The 23,490-nt window shown below is 45.9% G+C and overlaps 1 protein-coding gene across 1 annotated transcript in view; it reads left to right on the top strand.

Annotated features, from left to right (window-relative positions):
• OVCH1 (ovochymase 1) overlaps positions 1–23,490 on the top strand; it is a 1,371,455-nt gene that overhangs the window by 230,033 nt on the left and 1,117,932 nt on the right. Inside the window, exon 6 of the mRNA XM_078673763.1 lies at positions 22,972–23,067. Coding sequence (XP_078529889.1) covers positions 22,972–23,067 — 96 coding nt within the window. The remainder of the gene's footprint in view (positions 1–22,971; positions 23,068–23,490) is intronic.

Below are 23,490 nucleotides of genomic sequence, written 5' to 3'. Positions count from 1 at the left end.
CTTCGCCTCTGCAGAGGTCATTGCTGGCAGCTTTTGACACGAGGTTCATATTCGGGGTTGCAAGGTTGGTGCCCTCTATTCTGGTGAACTGGGGCCCCCCGCCCTTCGATTTTCCGGCGCTACGTTGAGTTCGCAAGCTCCTATGTGGAGTTAGTTGTGGTGCCCATGGCTGCAGTGATGCCCAAACTGGTCTGCTGTGTGCCCTTTGCTCTGCTTGGTGTGCGGGGCTGCCGCCCAGATGTATTGCGCGACGAACTGTGCACTTGCTGTCAAACTCAACTCAGCCTATCTCTGTTCTGCGGTGCTTCATTCCTGGTTGTAGTGGGGCTTTTACTTACGGATCTGATAGGTCCAACTTGGCCGAGCCGCAATGGGCAGAATGAACAAAACGCAACAGAAGCTGTCTTTCAAACAAAGCAAACGTAGAGACCGTTCTCGGACGGTGGAAGAGGATGAGCGGGACGGAGAGCGGGAACAAGAGTCGCATGAAGGAGATATTAAATCCATGCTGGCATCGATGGAAAAAGGTCTGCAAAACTCCCTAATGGTTCTGGGGATCAAGATGAACTCCTTTTCCTACCGTATGGACCTGATGTCTGAAAGGATGGACAAGCAGGCTGAACGCCTTGACATGGCGGAAAGGCGTATCATGGAGTTGGAGGAAGCACAGACTGACATGGACACCAGTCTCAAACATATGGACTGAGCACTCCAAGTGTTGCTGGACAAGACTGAGGACTTGGAAGCACTGTTGCGAAGAAGTAACCTACGAATTATTGGTCTGCCGGAATCGACATCTACAGGCAATATGGAACAGTTCGAGAAGCTATTGATCACACTAATTGGCTCAGACGCCTTCTCACCCATGTTTGTGGTCCAACGGGCACACCGCTCCTTGGGCCCGCGCCCAGCGCCTGGAGCCCCTCCGAGGCCCATAATAGCAAAGCTACTCAATTATCGGGATAGGGACGTTGTGTTAAGAATTGCACGAGAGAAACAGACCTTGCACTACATAGGATCCCAACATGCCATTTTCCCAGACTTTACCATGGAGGTACAGGAGGCACGTCGTCAGTTTGTAACTGAAGAAGCAGTTAAGAGACCAAATCATTGATTATGCGATGCTGTACCCGGCTTGCTTGCGTGTTAACCGCCTGGGCAAATTGCATATTTTCACTGACCCCAGGACGCTACAAAAAGCCATAAAAGACTGGGCAAAGGAGCAAAGACGTAGCCCAGAGAGGGGCCTTGAGAGACTGGAGGCTCCCTGGAGGAGCAGGACTGAATTCTCCGTTTGCTGCTCAGTTTAGATTTACATATTGGGGGGACTGCGCTGCGCGGAGCTAGTCTATGGAGGAAAACAGTTGTGTGTGGCATGGTAGATTTTGTTGCATTCATTCATGCTGCTCAGTTGTGCTGTTGTGCGCTTGTTGTCTTAATCAGTCGGTTCATTTGCGGTTTGGTGGAGGAATTTAAGGGGTTGTGTGCAGGGTAGCATGGATATAGAATGGGCGGGGTGCGTGGGTCCTGGGTTAATGCTTAAAATGTGCATTTGAGGTATGGGGGACCATCAATTGTTGCCCATCTGGATGACGAGGTACAGTTGGCAACCTCCGCCTACCCGTGTTACACACATTTGGGGTTTTTGGTTATTTTTGCTTTTTGGTGGGAGGGACAGTGCTTTTTCAGCCCACTGCATTGAAATGTATGCTTTGTTTTATGAGGAATTATGGGTATTGTTTCGTCAGGTCCTGGTTGGGGGGATCTTGATGTGGGTGGGGGGTGGAGGGTGGAGGGTTGTTGAGACTCAAACGGTGCAGTACACACAATATTGGATTTATTCATTTGTTGCATTGTATCATGGCACTATGCGTTACTGATGTATGGCGACTATGATCAACCTTGACACGTGTGGAGGGAACTGGTCGGGACCTCCCAGCTGACACACTTGGAACACTCACATGGAACGTTCGGGGTGATAAACGATCATAGAGAAGTTTGTAAAGTCCTCTCATACCTATCGAGACACAATATAGATGTGGCACTTCTACAAGAAACTCACCTCCCTCTTAATTCCCCTATGTTGCGGTGCAGAGGCCTGCTCGGTAACATTCACTCAGCTGGGTTCACCACACATGCACGTGGAGTAATTACATAGACAACCCTAGGTCTGCACTCAACAGCCTGCTGTTCACTGATTCCGAAGGTAGATATGCTATCACTAGGTGTTGTGGGAAGGGCATGGACTTACTTATTAATATATATATATATAGCCCCAATTGTGATAACCCAGAATTCTTTACTGTACTTGCGGACAAGGTGGGCAGCTCTGGCGAGGGCCAACAACTGTGGGGGGGGGTGACTACAATCTGGTTCGGAATCCCACTCTGGACAGGTCAGGGGGGCCTGAGAGGAATGCTACTGCTGCAGCTAGAGAGATGGCATGTGCGCTGATTAGATTTGATTTGTTTGACGTGTGGCATTTGAAGTTCCCGCATGCCGGTGGCTATACACACTATTCTGCTTATCATAGTTTACATACCCAAATTGATCATTGGTTGGCAGCTAGATAACTTTGTGCCAGGGTCCAAACAGATCAGGTACTACCTCGTACACTTTCTGACCACTCGCCAATCCTATTCGTGCTGGAGGCACCCAGCAGGCGCACATCCCCAGTAACATGACGGTTTCCTCCCTACTAGACGCTGCTTTAAAAGAGGAGCTAGCTGTGGCTATAGAGACATTTTTTGAACAAAGTGTGGGCTCTGTGCATGATTAGCAAGTTATCTGGGAGGCATTTAATGTATACATCAGGGGGATCACTAATTTAAAGCACTCGGGGGTCCTCCGCTCCATACGTAAACGTCTGACTGACTTAGAGGGGAAGCTTAAGATTCTTGAGCTTTGATTGCAGACAGACACAGATAGTACGGATAAGGAGAATCTCGCGGAGTTACTTGGTGAATACAACACAGCAGCTGATGATGAGATCAAGCACCTGGTAAATATGCAACACCCAGGGCGTATGATAAGAGCAAGTGCCCTGGGTCGGTATTAGCGCAACTACTTAGGAAACACAGAGAAACATTGAATACAGTGTGGGTTAGGTCCATTGAGGGAGAGCTTTTAACTGAAGTCACTGATGTAGCTGATAGGCTCCAGCAATATTATTCTGAGCTATGTACCTCTAGGTACGCTGCGACTGATGAGGAGATTATTGATTACCTGTCGTTCATAAGACTCCCGTGGCTCACTAACACGCACAGGGAATTTCTCATGAGGCCCATAGAAAAGGATGAAATCCTTCTTGCTCTATCTAGCATGAGGGCGGGCAGCGCTCCAGGATTAGATGGCCTCACGGTCACATTCTACAGGGCTTTCCTAGATATATTGTTCCCACAGCTAGCCACGTTCTTTGATATGTGCGTTACAGGATGCATGCCACCTTTCTTGTCCGAGGCAGTGATTGTTGTGCTTCTCAAGCCTGGAAAATCCCCAGAAGACTGCTCAACGTATCGTCCTTTGTCTCTGCTTCATGTGGACACGAAGATTTTGCTAAGATCCTGGCAACAGACTGGCCCCTCTGGTACCAATTTTAGTAGCACCTGAGCAAGTGGGGTTTGTATCTGGCAGAATTTTAACTTGCAACCTACGCACGGTATATGCTTCCTTGCAACATATCAAGCCGGAAACGCCAGCTGTGGCAGTTTTCTTAGATATAGTGAAGGCATTTGACTCAGTAGAGTGGCCCTTTCTGAAGCACGTCTTGACTAGAATAGGAGTGAGCCCAGTCTTTTTACAATTAGTGGGTACACTGTACAACAAACCCACTGCCCTATAAAAGTAGGCTGTATAGTGACTGACTCCATCCGCATAACTTGTGGGACGAGGCAGGGTTGCCCATTGTCTAAAGACAAGTAGCAATCCCAGGCAAAACCAAGATTCAACAATACAATGAGGACCAGCGAAATAATAAGATACTAAACTAAAGCTGAATTTTTGTATAAAAACAGTCAAAATTTCTTTAATGATTTTCAAATGCATATTGATAAAAAACATATGTATACTTTGATAACAAATTGCATAATCAAAATACATAAAATACAATTTAAAAAGATGGTATAATTGGAGTAGTGACGGTTTCTTCAACGCGTTTCGACACGAAGTGTCTTCGTCAGGAAAGTACCATCATAATTTGAATCTACAATAAAATAATCTTAAAAAACATGTAGCATTATTAATCGCTGGTACAAACATTGTCATTGTTTTAATTCATACAACATAGCCGTTTTTTTGTTTACATAGGGGGGAAACTATGGGGAAAGCTTAGAAATGTAAGGAAAGCAGGAGATAAGGAACACAATGGGAGAGCCTGGTTGAAAATGACAGTATCTGACTAATATTTGATGAAAAAATGACCGAGTGGTCTATTATCTAGTGCTATGATGGACTATAGGTGACAGACATGTTAAGTATGAATTCGACTTTTTATCATCTGATTGATACAAGCATAGATCCCTCTCTACATGAATGCACTGGATTTGGCCGTGAGACATTCTCATATTTTACACTGAACGTGCCACCTCTTTATAATGCATAAAAGTGCAATGCCTCTGATTTATAGAAGATTAAAGAAACACTTTCTATATCCATTTGCGGTTTCATGCAGTCTCACCTGAGTTAAATAAAGATACAGCACAGCAACAATCAGGTTTTAATGTGACTTGAAAGTCTTAATGTAGCTGAGCGTGCGGATCACTGCAAGGACGCTAAGGTGGAGGAAAGATTGTATTTATTAGTTGTGGCCTAAAGCATGTGGGCCAAGCTGGGGGAGAGTATGCACTAGGTTAAATATAGGCGGAGCGTTTACCTAATTTAGCGTGTGTGGCGTTAACGCTAGCTTGTTGGGGTGCTTCTTGTCAGTAAAGGATAAGGCTGGCGCGCTAGCTGGATGCCTCGATTTACAATCGGCTCCCACCTGATTCCAGTTAATGTTCAGACCCTTAGCGTTCAGTCTGCTAATATGGGGCACAGGGAAAAAATACATATATGTAACGGGATAGCATTACTAATTAATGTGCTAGCCTAATGTTGGCAGAAAATAACCTAGCACATACCTAGGTATACGATCGTATTCAAGCATCCGTTATTGCAGGTGTAGCTAGGATTAATGCTCACGTTGTCGATTTAAAATAGCGCGGCTCCGCTAGGGAGAGGCAAAAACCGGCATGTTAATTACTTAAGCTTACAGAGCATACAAAGAACCTGTTAAAGCGCCTCCAAGGGTAAGACACGTAGCTAGAGAGGCTGGAAAGATCTTCCGCTCTGATGTGGAAATATCAAGATGCGAAGCGATAGAAAGTGAATCGCGTAAAGCCACAGGTTTGGCAGATACAGCGCGAATCTGAAACCCAAGCGCAAGGCACATAAGCAATAAGAGTCTCGTCAGAGGAGAAGCTAGATACATTTGATAATACTTGAACACTTGGAGAGGAGTAGCGCTGACTTACCTTGCAGGGGCAGCTACGGCCTCCTTACAAATTCCAATCACAGGTACAAGCCGGTCTGTAACAATTTGTTTCCGAGTTTCACCTGGGTATTTATGCGCCTACTCTAAATGGTGAAACCAATTACACACACCTATTTTTAAAGGGACCAGGCGAAAAAATGCAAAGGCTGCACGGTGAACCTGTGTAGGTGGCTAGTGAGATGTCCAAATCACGGCCGTCAATGAGGCAAAGGGCTGTACAGAATGAAGAATGAAAATATTGGGTAGATGACGCGGGGGGGGGGGGGGTAGAGGACCCGACAATGCAGCTACACAGCCAACCTCTGTTCGATTCCTAGCGGTAGCAGTAAATATTATATTGAATTGCGCTATAGTTTGGTATATGTTGGCTCATGATTGGTGATAGTAATACCTACATGAGTTTTGTTGAAAAAACCAAGTCAAAGAAAATTGCGTGATCATAGAAGAACGCAATCTCAACAGCTAGAGACATGGGGCTGTATGAAATCTTCAATGTAACAATCAGATTAATAGTACAGGAGTTAGGGAGGCCAGCAAGGAAGTTCTATGCAGCAAGGACAATGGTTCAATTCCTATCGGGGACAGATAATTACTGGTCTAGGCTATATCTATCTAAATTATAGCATTGTCCCATGGAAGGTCGTTATTTAATCCATGATGGAAAGTGTCCAGAGAGAAAATCCAAAACACTTCTCTCTTTTTACGGATTTTCTCTTGATGTTAACCTCTGATAGCTTGAAAGCAGATAGAACATTTCTTGAAAATGCATGCTTCGATGATTCATGTTCAAATGTTTCTATTTTTAGCAGGAATCTGAGCGTTCCTTCAGCATGGAGGAGATTATACGCCCACCTGATGATATTGGCGATTCCTCATGCATAGGAGCTGGTTAATGAAGACTCAAGGCGGAGAGCTTGCACTGGTACCGCCTGGGACAACTTCGTTAGTTTCCGTAGGATCTTTCCTTCTTTTAAGTCTAAAAAGCTCCATTGACTTATTGGTATATATTCAAGCGCGTATGACAGTACTGGTGGAACCTTGGCACTGTATATCTTAAGCATAGCAGAAAAATGTTTTTGTCCAGATGCAGCGTATAACCGTGAAAGTGCTCCCACATGGACATCATATTTCCGGGTCAAATTCAAAGTATGGGGCCTATTTTGTAAAGACTTGGTGAAGATTCTTCCTAAGTAGGTATATTCATTTACCACTTCCACCGTTTTTCCCCCTAGGGACCAGATGAATTTAGTGCTCCTTTTTCTTCCAGTGAACAGTACTATTTTTGTTTTCGAGATGTTCGGTATTAGGTAATTTTCCTCGGGCTTCAGCTTGCAGCATTTGGTATCGTTACCTGCTTTCTCTGTGTTACTGCTGCCACATTGCGCCCTTTGGTGCCTGCGCTCTTTCGTGTATTATTTAATTTGCCACATTACCTGCTCTGTGTTACTGCTGCCACATTGCGCCCTCTGGTGCCTGCGCTCTTTCGTGTACTAATTAATTTGCCACATTGCCGAATATAGCGTCTGTTCCTGTCTGTGCCTGCGCCTCTGCAAACCCCATTTTTATCGTGTTTCCGTGTTGTTACCGCCATCTTGTTTGTTGTGCCTTCCAGCCCGCCCCTACACCCAGCGCCCGCCTCCCAGCTGACCCTCCCTCGCCCCCGCCCCCTCCACCATCCTCATATGACAGATGCTTTTACGCGCAGCGTTCACGCGCCCCGGTTGCGCCCCAGTTGCGCCCCAGTTGCGCCCCAGTTGCGCCAAAGGTAAGCCCGTCTACGCCCGTCCGCGCCTGGACCGCGCCCAGCGCCAGACCCCCTGGTCCCCGCCGCTCCCAACCCTCTAGAGTCACATATGATGCCGCTTCTCTCCTCGCCCTCAACCCCGGACGCACCCTACTATGCTGCGAAGCTTCCCCAGGACGTACCCACGGCCCATTCGCCTGCCTCTCCTGCAAGTTCAACTGCTTCAGGACCCTCACCAAACCCACTTCCTCCACACTCAGCTCCGAACTCAACAGCCTGAAATGCATCCTACTGAACACCCGCTCGGTCCACAGACATGCAACAGAACTCTGGGACCTAATCGACACTACGTCACCTGACATCGCCTTCCTTACTGAAACATGGATGAACGCATCTTCTTCCCCCGACATCGCCATAGCCATACCGGACACTTACAAGATCATTCGAAAAGACCGCACCAATCAAACTGGAGGAGGCATCGCCATCGTCCATAGAAACACCATCAAAATCACAACCAGCTCTGACGACAATCTTGCAACCGCCGAACATCTCCATTTTCAGATCCACACCGACCCCAGGACCACCCTTAGAGGCACCCTCATTTACAGGCCTCCAGGAACCCGATCTCAATTCAGCGACGACATCACAGACTTCGTCAGCCCGCACGCCCTCGCCTCCGAGAACTACATTCTTCTAGGAGACCTCAACTACCACCTTGAAAACATACTCGACAACAACACCACCACCCTTCTGGACAACCTGTCCAATCTCGGACTCAAACAACTTGTTGACACCCCCACTCACACAGCCGGACACACGCTCGACCCTATCTTCACCTCCAGCAAGCACATCTCCTTCGATCGCACTACAGCTCTCCACTGGACGGATCACAGCTGTGTTCACTTCAACTACAAAACCACCCTATCCCACAACCGTCCACAACCCATTCCCCGGAGAAAATGGAATAAAATTACCACCGACCAACTCCTCACATCACTCAACCAAAACCCTCCCTCCCTAGCAATGGACCCAGACCAAGCGGCCACCAACCTCAGGCAATGCATTACCCACAGTGCGGACGAACTAGCACCCCTGAAAAAACACCAGTTGAAATCATCCAGCAAAAAGGCTCCCTGGTTCAATGATGACCTTAAAAAATCCAAGAAGACATGCCGCACCCTGGAGAAGAATTGGAGAAAAGAACCAACCCCAGACAACATGGCCTCCCTCAAGACAGCCACCCGCAAACACCACCAACTGATTCGATCCGCCAAGAAATCAGCATTCAAGGACCGTCTCGACAACAATTCTCATAACAGCAAGGAACTCTTCAATATCGTCAAAGAATTCACCAACCCCTCCGCAGCATCCAACGACATCACTAACTCCCAAGACCTCTGCGATGCGCTATCCTCCTTCTTCTACAACAAAATTGCCGACATCCACAACAGCTTCAAGAATACTCCCAGTGACCAACCCGCCCCACCCCCTTCAGATCCCACCCCTCCAACTAACAACCTCAGCTCCTGGAACCCAAACACCATTGAAGACACCATTCGCCTCATGAACTCAATCCACTCTGGCTCGCCTTCTGACCCCTGTCCCCACTACATCTTCAACAAAGCTGACTCCATCGCTCCCCAACTCCGCGATGTCATCAACTGCTCTTTCAACTCTGCCACCTTTCCAGAAATCTGGAAACACGCCGAACTCAGCGCCCTTCTGAAAAAACCCACAGCAGACCCCTCAGAACTGAAAAACTACCGACCCATATCCCTCCTCCCTTTCCCGGCCAAAGTCATCGAGAAAGCAGTCAACAGCCAACTCGCCGCCTTCCTTGAATCCAACAACTCCCTGGATCCCTCACAGAACGGCTTTCGAGCCAAACACAGCACCGAAACCGCCCTCATTGCGGCGACTGACGACACGTGAGCACTCCTAGACAACGGAGACACAGTGGCCCTCATTCTACTCGACCTCTCCGCCGCCTTCGACACTGTCTGTCACAGCACCCTCATACAATGCCTCAACAACATCGGCATACAAGGAAAAGCCTTGGACTGGATCATCTCTTTCCTAGCTGGGAGAACCCAGAGAGTCCGACTCCCCCCATTCTACTCAGAGCCCACCGAAGTCATCTGCGGCGTACCTCAAGGTTCCTCACTCAGTCCCACCCTCTTCAACGTCTACATGAGTCCTCTCGCCTCCATCGCACGTCAACACAACCTCAACATCATCTCCTACGCCGACGACACCCAGCTAATCCTTTCCCTCACCAAAGACCCCAACACCGCCAAAACCAATCTTCACGAAGGTATGAAAGAAGTAGCCGAATGGATGAAACAGAACCGCCTAAAACTCAACTCAGACAAAACGGAGGTGCTCATCCTAGGATCCTCCCCCTCAGCTTGGGACGACTCTTGGTGGCCTTCCGCTTTGGGATCAGCACCCACACCCACAGACCATGCACGTAACCTTGGCTTCATTCTAGACTCCTCTCTCTCAATGTCCAGACAAGTCAACGCCGTATCGTCCTCCTGCTTCAACGTCCTTCGCATTCTCAAAAAGATCTTCCGCTGGATCCCCCTCGAGACAAGAAAGACTGTCACCCATGCACTGGTCACGAGTCGACTAGACTATGGCAACACACTTTACGCCGGAATTACAACAAAATTGCAGAAAAAGCTCCAGCGTATCCAAAACGCGTCAGCGAGACTCATATTAGACATCCCGCGCCAAGAGCACATCACCGGACACCTAAAAAACCTCCACTGGCTTCCCGTCAACAAGAGAATTACTTTCCGCCTTCTTACCCACGCACACAAGGCCCTTTATAATCTGGGACCCGAATGCCTCAACACCCGACTGTCCTACATTCCCACCCGCCAACTAAGATCATCCAATCAAGCCCTCGCTGCAGTCCCGCGCATCCGAAAAACCACCATGGGTGGCAGATCATTCTCCTTCCTGGCTGCCAAGACCTGGAACTCACTCCCCACCCACCTCCGCCTTACTCAGAACCACATCTCCTTCAGAAAAGAACTGAAAACCTGGCTATTCGACAAATAGTGAACCCCTCCCTCTAGCGCTTTGAGACCCTCTGGGTGAGTAGTGCGCTATATAAATGCCCGAACTTGAACTCTGTATAATTGTGGAGAGCCTGAAGGCTTCTTTGCAAACTAAATGGGTTTAGATCTAAAATATCAACGTCATCTGCATACAGTTAAGTATGTATTTTGTGGGAAGCAATTTTTGGTGGAAAGTTGCATGTCTGCTGAAAACATTGAGGCAAGTCGAGATAGAGGGAAAACAATAGAGGAGCGAGAAGACATCCTTGCCTAAGGCCATTTGGGGTCGGGATAGGACTAGTAAGACCTTTTTCTCTCCCCATTTGAACTTGGCACTAAGTATCTGTATGTAATGATAATATATGTAATAGTTTGTCCAGGATACCCATTTTACAGAGTTTTCTCCAGAGTGTTGCTCTGTCCACTCTGATGGCTCATTTCTGCGTTAGTATTTAGTTTATATAAATTGGCAAGATAGAGTTCCCATTCTGATGGAGGCACCAGGATAGCTTGTAATGCTTTTTTCGTACCTATTTCTTTAGCGATTATATTCCAATAGGCACGTTGGTTATTTTGTTTCGCTGCTATCTGCAGGTCTACCCAATTTTTTGTCTTGGGTTATTCTCTTGTTTTTTCTCTTTCTCTCCTGCGTTGATTTTTTAATTTGTTGATTTCTAGCTGGTAATTTTTCTGAAAACTGTGCTCTTATCAGTTTATTTAGATGATTTGTATTGGTAACTAACTTTGGTTTTTTGATTTGATTCTTTGTTGATTGCATCAACTTTTCCTGTAATTTTTGTGTTAGCTTTTTGATAACTATTTCAAAGTTTATCGGATTTCCTGAATGCATTACTTGCAAGAGTTGCATTGAGTCAATTATGGAGATTATTTTGGTAGGAGTAGTTGAATTCCAATGAATCCGTCTTTGGACTGGGTTTACCAGGACTGTACTATGGCTATACATAATTTGATTTGACTGGGACAGTTGTGTTTTCCACTCTGTACTTAGCTGTAGAATCGCATGGTCACTACCATGAGCAAAATTAATTTGAAGTTGTAAAACTGATCCAAACAGATCATAGCTACAGATCATGTAGTCCAGTAGTGAGGAATTAGTTTCCCTGTCTTGTATTTGAGGCAGGGATGGCTCCTTCTACATTGCCATTTAGTAATATTCCATTTAAAATGGGTAGTGATGCTATTAGGATCTTCCCTCTTTTATCTGCCTTATTTTCTTTAGGAAAAAGTGGAGTAGAGATTCCCAGGGCCTCTTCTGTGAGCCAATTTGCCCATTTTAATAGTACCTCATTAGATATTTTCCCATTAAAATCACCCATAATGAAAAGCGATGGATAACCATTGTTTTCTATTGTTTGTTCGATGTCCTTTAAGATTTCTATAGTAAGTACATCCATTTTTACTCTAGGGGGGATGTAGATGTTATAAATTAATAGATCTTTTAAGGTTGCTGGAGGGTTTGTCTCGCACTTAATCTTGATGCATTGATGATTCTTTGAGTTAGTTGGAGTTATTTCTTGGGCCCATTTGTAATCTTCATTTAATAGGATCGCTATCCCACCTTTCGCGTGTCCCCGATCGATCTGCTCTGCAGGGATATCATATGAAAAATATTTCTTCTGATTGAAGTTTTGTGTAGACCAAGTTTCTTGGAGTGCCACTATTGCTGGAGAGTTTTTTGTGATTTCAGCCATTTTTTCTTTAGTTTTCCCCTCTATGTTCCAAGAGGAAATCGTCAAGCCTGTGCTAAACAGAGAGTTTGTTATCCCTAATTTGTTTATTACTGTTCAGGGTTTCCGAAATCCAGGACCAGGAATGATCTCACTTTATTTCCATGCTGGGGGTATTTTTACTCCAAATTTCTCTATCGCCATTCTTTATGGACACAAATATATTTTCTGCAACATGATCTAAGGGATTGATCATGGTGTTAAGAGATTGCTTCAATCACTGCGTTTTGCCTTCCCAAGATATAAAACTATAGTCCCCACGTATGCTGACGATACCCTCCTATACATTAGACACCCGGAATCAAATCTCGTGGCTGTGCATCGGGAGGTGGTGTGATTTGGTGGGCTTTCAGGTTTGCACGTCAATTGGTCAAAGTCTATTGTCTTCCCTCTCACGCCAAATACCCCTCGTTTTGAGCTCGATTACCCTCTGCAATGGACTACAGATGCGGTCAGATATTTGGGAATTAAAATACACACTGACTCTGATATGGTATTTAAAGAAAATTACAGGAAGGCATTTAGCAAGCTGAAAGACTATGTTGAGAAGTGGATTAAGCTACCGCTGTCCCTTCTTTGCAGAACATCCATCATGAAAATGGTGGTGCTCCGAGGCTTCTGTTTTTATTTAATATTCCCATGGTGTTGGCACTTTTTTTTTTTTTGATCGACTCACCTCACTGATGGTTAGATTGGCGTGGGTGGGTAAGGAGCCGCGCGTGAAGTGGCGGATTTTAGTACTTTCCTGTTCTATGGGCGGACTCGGCGGGCTGGATTTTAATTTATATTATAGGGCCACACAGTGTTCGCATGCATATTATTGGATAGATGGCCCCACAGATATACCACATCTTTGCATAGTCGAAGGTGGCTGCTCCACTCCCACTCCCTGCGCTGTTTTAGGCTGCAGACCGTAGGACCTGTATATTAGATTCTGTAAATGCCACGAAGCATGCATGGCACCATTTATTGCAATTGCAGGCTGGTGCAATACTATATTCCCCATCCGCTTTATTGAATTGGTGTATATGGTTACCCCCCCTGCAAAGAGAAAGGGGTTACACAGGTCCTTCAAACTGGGTATACGCGAGGAGGGGGAGTTATTTGACGATGGCACTGCTAAAAGGTGGGAAGACCTTGATACTGATAACCTGGAACTTACCACATTGACGAGATTCCAATTCCACATAACAAGACTTGCCTTGAAAGAGCTATTGGGGGACGACTACCTAGAACCACCCGAACTAGCTGCATTGACTCACTATGCAAGCAAAATCCCCAAAACGTAGAGTAGCCCTCATTTACAACTCCTCCATGTCATATAGAGCTAACCAGTACACAAAGGCAAGCTTGGAGTGGCAGAAGGACTTGAACATAGAAATAGCAGATATGTGGTACTATTCCTGCTCCAGCACAAAGCGGATCTCACTTAATGGTCGACACCATCTAGAACGCTTTAGATATCTAAATAGGATACACTACACACCGGAGAGGCTACACAGGTATGGTTTACAGGGAATGCAAATTGTGATCGATGTAAGGCATTTTAGCAGATTTCCTCCATCTGGCTTGGACGTGCCCAGGTGTCGCAGCCTTCTGGGACTTGGTCTTCAGAGGTGGGTCTGATCACGAAGTTGCACTTGACCCAGAGCCAGCACTGGCATTGTTTGGTTACTCCAAACTAATCCCTAAGGGGGTTCGTAGGCTTACAGATATGGGAATGCTTATGGCCAAGTGTAGGGTTGCTCTTAACTGGTTTCGCAGCCCTCTACTCACGCTCACACAATGGAAGAACGACATGACCTACTGTTCCACGCAGATGGAGATATTTAGTGAGCTGCTCTCTCCACGTAATAGGCCCAAAAACATCTGGGAATTGTACAACACTTACCAGTACTCAGCTGCTTGTGCCACTAATGGTTTATTCTCACAAACATGATGTGAACTTATGGGAGACGGAAGTTCACCCGTATTTATTTCGTTGTATAGGCTGCTCTCGACTGTGTGGTTAAGCACCATAGCGGGCTGGGTCACCCACTAGACCTCTAAAGTGATCATGCTAGCTGGTGGGAACTAAATGTCTGACAGGGTTTGTTGATCTTTTGTATCTTCACTGATTTATATGATGATCTCATGCTGAATACGGTAATGTAAAGTGTAATGCTACAATGCGGAGTCTCGTATGTTCTTTTTGAAACTCAATAAAAATAAATAAATAAATAAAACTTAACCTGTATCTTTTTGTACATGTTTAGGCCACATAGAGTACAACTATAAAGTCTCCAAATGGTGCTACACTCCCATCTGTGGAGCAAAAACTCTAGCTTTGGGAGTGTTTTAGAATTCAGTTGGGATGCCAGGGGCCCTGGTCCTCTTTTCTCTGATCCCACAGAGTTTGGGTCAATGCTTTATTCATATCTTGCAGGGGGGTGCTACTACACTCCTGAAGCCCCCATATGCTCTTGTTAAGGTTGTTGGTGCCCTGCTATCATGGGGCCACTACATCAGACACAACGTTGGGATGGAAATAGCGCTGCAGGACATTATGGGTTGCTCCCTTGTGGGAGCATGAATTTTGAATGAGTGGCTCTGACTGCATTATTTTCATACTGACACATGTCTTCCATTTTGTTTTGTTGGGGAGTGGAGGGGGGTGGTTAATGGCTTCACATAGACACCCTGTATGGCTTCCTCATTTAGGAGCACAATACAGGCTGCCTGGCGGGCTCCCCTGTATGGCTTCCTCATTGAGGAGCAGCTTGAGGAGCCCAATGCAGGCTGCCTGGCCAGCTCCCCAGCCAGCATTCTCCTTTGCAGGAGCCAGCAGCTCTTTTCTCCCCTGCCCACTAGATGGGGGCAGGGTGAGGCGGCCACCCCACTCCCTCCAGGCACAGAACAGGTGCAGGCCCACTACAGATGAGGGGAGCACAATAGCACAACCCCATCCTTCTGGCACGTTGGGGCTCTGGTGATGGGCCCCAGGTCACTCACTCCTTCTAGGGAAGCGGAACCCAGAGATGATGGGGTCTGAGTCTTTATATTTTTTGAGTATGGGACAGCGCTCCCCTTCACTTTGGGTTGGCACTCAGGTAAATGAGGGCCCTTAAGGGGCAAAATAAAAATGCCCCCTTACTGAAAATATGATTTGCATACCCCTGGGCACTGGCCCACCCCTGGTTACATTTTAGCAAAACCTTTGAGCACCAGGCGCTTGGCTTCCTGAGGGGGGCAAGGGTCAAATTCCATAATGAGCCATAATTCTAGAATCTAGACACAATGACCCATATTTCAAAGCTTGTGGGATCATTGTTCTTCTGGTGGTGAGCTCTAGCCAACCGGAACACTTTTAACAGAGCTCCTCATCTTTAAGTTGGTGTACTTTACAGGGAGCTGGTTCCATTGGCTCTCTGCAGCAGGTCTCCTCCGGGTCTTTGTTCTCTGCTGCAGAAGTCCAGATCTTTCCCTCCGCTGGTGTCCTCTGTGGCTACAAAGAGGCCAGTCTCACTGGCCCTTGGAAAGGCCCACTGGTCCTGGGGTTAACTGAGACAGAGTCCTTAGTCAGCGGAGAAGGGGGGGTGTTAGCCTTCCAGTTGCCCATGGCTTTTGTCGCTGTTGTAGTTCCTAAGTCCAATACTTTCCCCATGCAAGATGTTTTTTAAATGGGGGTGGAAGGTTCTTAAAGCCAGACACCTCTGGCCAATCCTAGGGTGCTGCATCACCTCTCAACCCCTCCCAAACCCTCCTGCAAAGTATGCGTGTTCCCTCAGCTGGGGAGAAGTGCAATTTACGTAGCTTAGCAGGGTGACAAATGGCCTGGGCTCTGACACTGAGCTAGGAAAATATGAAAATTCAGATGGCCCATAAAGTGTACATTGGTCATCTTGCGACCTGTGTATATTTATTTATTTATTTATTTATTTATTTATTTTGAGACGTTTTGTATAGCACTGGCTAGACCCAGAGGTATCCCAGCGCTTTACATAAGGATCAGAGCGTTACAGGTTACAAAATTACATCAACAACATGTTTCAAAGACATAAAAGAAAAACAAAAAAACATGAGATGCAGGGGAGGGAAGGAAACTCAACGGGGCGGAGAGTAAAGCAGTGTCAGATGTCCAGCTGGGTAGGTGACGGTCTACGGGGTGAGCAAGAGCCTGCCTCCTCTATAGCTGCATAGGACAAGGTTGTTCGGGCTCCACGGTAGGTACAAACAGTTTTGGTGTCCGCCCAGGGGGCGTCATCAAAGTTCATCAAAATGTGCCAGTCCAAGTGTGTCGCGCAAATCGGTGGGATTTCAGCTGTGGATATTTCCCTCATCCACTCTATTAGAAAGGATTTAGAGGATGGCTGCCATCTTGAACTGGTCTTGCATTCCAACCCAGTTTGATTCCCCACATGATTTTGTAAGCCTTAGGGAAGCAAAACTGCACTGTAAGGCAGATTTCCCTCTATGTATATAATTGTCATTTTAGACAAAACAGTAAACCATACTGACTTTCCCTATGTGGGCCCACCAATATAATAAGTATGTCCGAATGAGGTCGCACACTGCTCGTCCCATCAGCGTGTGACCCCGGAGCATGATGGTCGATGTAGTCGGTATCAGCGGGTGCGCTTCTACCCGAGTGTTGAGTCTTGAGGGTATACACTGGTGTGCTTGCCATCCCTGGACACGTGTTTCGCGTTCATTAACGCTCATCAGCAGGGATTAGGCGTGTGCACGGGGTTGCTGCATGGGCTGCCAAAAATATTTGTAGGTCCAGATACCTCTTAAGGCGCGCAGGTGCGTTATCTTGGTCGTCACCTCCACCGGCTCAAGGGAGCCTGTATAAATAGTATGTCCGAATGAGGTCGCACACTGCTCGTCCCATCAGCATGTGACACCGGAGCATGATGGTCGATGTAGTCGGTATCAGCGGGTGCGCTTCTACCCGAGTGTTGAGACAACGCACCTGCGCGCCTTAAGAGGTATCTGGACCTATGAATATTTTCGGCAGCCCACGCAGCAACCCCGTGCACACGCCTAATCCCTGCTGATGAGCGTTAATGAACGCGAAACACGTGTCCAGGGATGGCAAGCACACCAGTGAACACCCTCAAGACTCTAAACTCGGGTAGAATCGCACCCGCTGATACCGACCACATCGACCATCATGCTCCGGGGTCACACGCTGATGGGACGAGCAGTGTGCGACCTCATTCGGACTTAACACCAATATAATAAGGCTACTCCAGGTCAATCTCTAACCTTGCAGAGGTCCCTCTGCCACAAACAACCAGACTGCAGGTTCCGGACTGCACACAACTGTAGTCTGTTTCCTCACTCATCCAGATTACTACACCCTACACATGCACTTATGGGCCCCTTTCAGGACCTCTGACCCTCACCCATAGTAGTTAATCTGGGGTCTATGTTGCCATCACATCCTCTCGGGATGACTGTCCCCTAAATGGATGCCAGCACAATCATGGATTGGTCCCATACAAGCCACCCCAGGCGTTTTCTACCAAAGGAACCCTCTCACCCTTGGACTCCCTGTAGCACCACTGGGTCAACAGGAAGCACTGCTGAGCATCTCCTAAAGCCACTTCCCGGTCTCGATACAGTCCACATAAAGACAAATCAGAAGCCCTAAGGATCCCTTCAACAGGTAACTTTGCGGTCCACTCTTCCTCCTTTCACCTCGCTCAGCAGAGGGGCTGGCTCAGTCCTTGGCTGGTGAACCAAGACTTCCAAGGGGTCTTAGGGTTGCACCCAAAGACTGGTACACCTGACGTGCACCATGGTGGAGTCTGCCTGGTACAGTTCTTGCTAACTGTGTGACAGCTCAGTGTAATCCTCCGGACAGAAGTGGCGAATATAATCCCAGAATGTAACACAATGCCCCTTCCGTTAAGATAGGTCTCACCTGGCTACCGGGTACTACTACTGCTGTCACATCTGACATCTGCACTGCCACACCCTGCTGGGGCTGTATCCACCATCTAAAACATTGCCTGGTAAGTCAGGACTTTGAGGGGCCTCAGAGTAGTACCTGAAGGCTGGTACACCAGATATGCAACAGGAGAGAATCTGCTTAAAGCAGAGTCTCCTGCGCAATTACCTTCTACAGGGCCTCCGTCCTCAAGCCTGGAATCTGACCCCACAGGACCTACCAGATTGAACACCTACCTGGGTATCCCCACAGCCGACACCTTGGGCACAGGTAAACGCGTCCTACAATGACATACTACACTGTTCTTGAGCGGTCACACATACTTCCACGACACCTCAGTATCTACCTTTTAACCCATCCTAGGGACCTAGAGAGTCTGACCCTCCGCCCGATCACCTCCAGATCAGTCCCCACACCCATCACCAGAACCATTTCCTCTGTAGGGCAAACCACAACCCACCATTGATAGCTTGCCCTCCCCACCAGATAATGTATGGCGACCATGGAAACCACAACTTTCTTGCCCCCATCCCACACACATTTGGAACATTTCTCAGGTGCTCTCTTCTGGCAGGAGCCATTGAATGGTAGGGGGTGTGGGTGGGCTCCATTGCAGAAATTCTGCCCTCCCTATGGTAATTACAAGAATGTCCTGGACCCCCCCCAATCACCTCCGACACACCGCAAAGTAGAGCCTACCCCTTCACCCAGATCTATGATTTGGGTACCAGTTGTAGTCCTTAAATCTATAGAGAAGAACCTTCCTCCTACAGTGTAGTGCTGAGGTTCACAGGCCTCTACAGCCTGGAACACTGTAATGGGACCACTGTGTGAAAGCCCACCCAGTAATCATATTTCAAAAAATGCAATCCGGTCATAATAAACACAGATAATACATTAGCCAACAATCCATGTTTTCACGTGTGGTAGCTTTCCTCTCCCACATCTGGAGTTCACCAAACCTTTGTACCTATGTCAAAGCCGTGCACTCTGATATTTGAGCATTAATGCATAGGTAATGTGTCAAAACTGAACTTATCAAATGTTGATGCATACGGAACTGGATGCGGTTTTTCTAGTGCTGAACACCAATGTGGGAAATTGAGCTATTAGTTGCTCAGGATATGAAGCGTGCACTAGTAATAGGTCTACCATATCCCCTTCATGGGAAACAAGCACTCCATTGTAGTGCTGGACTCTGTCAGGGTTGCAAAGCAGGCCAGTCCCAGGCCTACTCAAAGAAGGTGGTGTGTGCTAGTAATCGCCATTTTCTGGCACATAATAACGCTCAATAACCGATTGTCCAGTCAGCGCCTTTTCTTTGGATAAGGAGAAGCACACTTATTACGCACGCGCACACACACTACTAAATACTATTCACAAATGTACATATATATATACATAAAGCAGATACCTTAGATGTCATTATGTAATCACATTTGACCCTTAAATGGTCGTGACCCCCAAATCAGTGCTCCACCTACCTGATGCATCAAAATATGGGTCATATCACTTTAAATAATGCAAGCCTTCGGGCTTTGTCAAGGGGTCGTCAGATTGAAAGAAAAGAAATTCACATGTTAAAAATCAGTAATCAATAGAAAACAATTGTAAATGCAATAGTTATCAAAATGTTCCAATATTATTTAATGATTATTGGCAACAAACTGTTCATAAAACATTAAAGTTATCATGTTTGTCTTTTTTGCACCTTTTCAGACTACTTAATGGTGCCTTTAAAAATGGGTGTTCCTACTGAAACTACTTTGCAGAACTTCTGATGATCCAGGTTTACGAAAATACATTTTTGTTTCCCTCCATTTTTCTATTTCTAAATCTAGACCGTTGTCGTTTTTCTATTGATGGGGTGATCTAAATCTGAGGGCGAGAACTATATCTTTTTTTACAAAAAATAAGTTAGCTGCTTCTGGCTGCCGCCTGTGTCGCAGCTCGCACTGTGACTGTCATAGACTCGTCTAATCCCTGTGCTGCAGAGTAGCTCTGGGATTGGCCGTGTGGGCTGGAAAGACGCTCTGCTCAGGGAGTCTGTGGGGTTTCTCTAACCACACTGGTCTATACAGCCGGGTTAGAGAAACCGAAGTGTGCATGTGAGTTTTGGTCCACCTGAGAGGGCGGGCCAAAAGCACATGAGCACTATGGCTCGGCCCGCCCCTCCCTGCACACGGTGGCTGAGCCAGCAGCTTAAAAATAAAACAATACTGAAATATAGTTTTATTTTTTTGCTGCTGGCTCTGAGCCAGTGGGGTGACGCTCCTCCACTATTGCGGAGGACTCGGCCCTGTTTGCAATCATCTACAATAAATGTGTGCCAGGGCTATGCATATGGCATAAATAAAGTGCCCAATGTGGGATGCGGTTACTTTTTAGCTTATCCATAGGGAGGCATGAGGATACAAACATGGCTAATGAGCTAACATGGAGCCAACATGCACTGTAGACAAAGCTGCAATGCCAGCATATTAAACCTATATGTTTAGTCCTGTCTCTAACCCCACTTTTCCATTCAGAGGAATGTTAAAAACTGGTCCTCTCCAATCTTAAATCAACCAACAATAGGGGGTCCACAGAGTCTTTTTAGTTGATGTCTGATAGGATTTTAAAGCATATTGTGATATATTTGACCAGGTAACCCGTTTAAATACGTAAACTGTAAGCGTGCTATCAAGCCTACAAGACTCAGCATAATGAGATTCACCTCTTAAAAGTTAGGCTACATTGCATATTTCAGTGTAATCACACCAAGGTGCGGTCACTGGACTGTTTAAAATAATTATATGTGTGCAGTGTGGGCTACAGCCCAGCTAAAAGTTCTACCTTGCAATTAGATTTTTTTGAAAACTCCGATTTTTAGTACTAAAGTCCCAAGAATGTTTTGGAGAGAACAATTAAGCTCTGCTCTTCTATGACCTGAAGTCTGTTTTCCTAGGTAGAGCATTCTGCAGTGATTTTTACCTGGGTCTTTCTAAAAGCGTTAAATTACCTTCTCATTGGTGCTCTTCAGTGGCGTTTTTGGTTCATTGTGGGAAGGCAGAGCGAATTTGTGTTCAAGTATCTGGCCCTTAAAGGTGACATCTGTGAATGGAACAGCGGGAGATTTGATAGCACTCTCAAACACGCCTTGCCTACTGTCGTACCAGAAACGTCTTTAGAAATGTGTGAAAGCCTTTTAAGAAAGTTTTCAAGATACCAGAAAAATATTGGTTCTCCTCAACTATCTTGGGACAGCAAGGTAGTGAGAAGTATGGACATTTTAATATGATGGGGAGACGGCTGTCCTTTAGAAGCCTTGGAAGTAGACTTTGGGGACCAAAGGACCTGAATCTTTAGGTCCCTTTTCATAGCCATTTTCAAAAAGCTTTTGACATGTAATGCAGATAGTCCTGCAAAATCTAGTTGAAGAAAGATTGAGAATTGTATTTTGCTAGGTGAAGAGCAAGTCGGCAACCATCATTAAATGATCACTATAAAGTAAGGCTCAGACCACCTGGATGCCAGACTGTGTTGGAAAAGAAACTGAAGGATTCCTGGACCAAGACATATCTTCAATATCCCTTTAAGAGGACCGTAATTTACTTCAGCTTTCCTTGAATTGTTGCTTCCAAGAGTGCTATTCTGGGTGACTAGTGCTAGTTCTGTGGTACCGAAAAGGCCAAAGGTGGTTCCAAAGCTTACCCAGAAGCGCATACCTCTGTGGGCTACTTTTCACACAGTTTGAAGACTGGCGAGTCTCAAGGAATTTAGTACAATGCATATAATTATTGAAAACCATCAGGGCTAGTGAGACCTGTAAGTTTAGCTGTGGTCCTGACTAGTGCATGAGAAACAGTTATCCCATTCACATTTTGTCTTGATATCCAAAATATGTTACCTGAAACTCGAAGACTAATCTGAGCGTTCAGGAAGACATCAACCGCCCTTTGGTCTAGTTGTGACATAAAAAATGTTTTCAACCTTGAGAGGACCACTGCATGATTCTAAGCCCACCCTAAAAGATGTGACCTTTGTATTCACATCTGCTATATTTGGCGCATTTGAGCGCAAATTTGGAGTTACTGCTTGACGATAAGAAGACAGAAGGTATTGAACCTTGTGATGCCATCTTTGCCTAGAGCATTCAGTCCTAGAACCTTTCTTCAAAGCTCCATGTCCTCCACCAAGTCTGAATATAAAACTGTTTACCAAGGCAAACTGTGCACTATGATCTGCTATCTCAGGGGATTGTAGTAACTCATTAGGTTTTCTGTTTTCTTCCTATAGATGCTTTTTGAGTTTGCTTTAAAATTTCTTCACACATTGCCCCCTTGACTGATGTGTATTGTAGGTGTCCTTCTAAACACTACATTTGATCCCTTTTACTAAATTAATTCTGGGAGTTTTGTCTGGTGTATTTTGTTGATGTTAAGAAGGATACGGTGCTGCTAAGCGGATGCATTTTATGAGGGAAGTGTCAAAGTACATTCAGGATTGGACATAGCAACTTGATATTACTTTTTAAGTGGTAGCTTTTTTTTTCCCCTTGTTAGACCATCTTCCCTTAGTAAATGGATCCCATTAGGAATAGCTGACCGGCCTAATGTTAATTGTTATCATTCATTACATATCTAGCATCGGGTTGTACATGTCTATTTGGATGATTGATCAACCAGCCATTTTGAGGTGAATGGCAAAGAATGAATTATCAGTCATAAGAGCCTATGTCTGTTGGACCTTTGTTCTCAAGAAGTGTCAGAATCCTTAGTCCTTGGAGAGAGAGAGCGCCATCTTTTTTAGCAGATACTACTTCAGCCAAAAGTGCCCTCTCTTATTATGTGCATCTTTGCTGATTTAAAGTTGTCTGACATTTCGGCTTTAGGCCTGATGTACCTCGTACCACTTTACTTGCACTTCTTTAATCTTTGTCCTTCTTTCCCTACCTTCTTCAGGTACTTATGTGCAGCCAATCTGCCTTCCACATCCAGATGACAAGTTTGAGGTTGGAATGCTCTGTATGGTCAGTGGCTGGGGATTGACAAGCGAGGGTAAGTACTGAAACACGTTTGACAATTCATATATTGCTTTAGTCTGGTTTTTTTTCTCCTTTTTTTTACTTCGGTGTATGGTTTTCAACCTTACTCTGGAAAATACTTTTTAACCTCTCTCCATACTTATTTTAATCTCAACAATATGATACTGTTTTTCATCATGTCTCATTTGTATAATGACAAATGGGATCATCTCAAGAGTACTGCCCTAGATTTCACGACCAAAAAACCTTTCCCAAACTGTGTTTTCTGGTACCATACGTTTATCAGAACTCATCCTCCATAGTCCAAGTGGTTGTGGTGCCATTTCAAATATGTCCTGCAGCTTTCTATATATAGTAACCAGAACTATGAGAGGGCTCTGTAAGACAAATTCATTAATAAATGTAATGCGGAAAATTATTGCGTGCCACTTTTATG

This window comes from Lissotriton helveticus, chromosome 1_1, assembly GCF_964261635.1.
Source record: "Lissotriton helveticus chromosome 1_1, aLisHel1.1, whole genome shotgun sequence".
Lineage (NCBI taxonomy): Eukaryota > Metazoa > Chordata > Amphibia > Caudata > Salamandridae > Lissotriton > Lissotriton helveticus.
The sequence above is the reverse complement of the archived record's forward strand: the minus strand, read 5'-3'. Positions and strand labels throughout refer to the sequence as shown.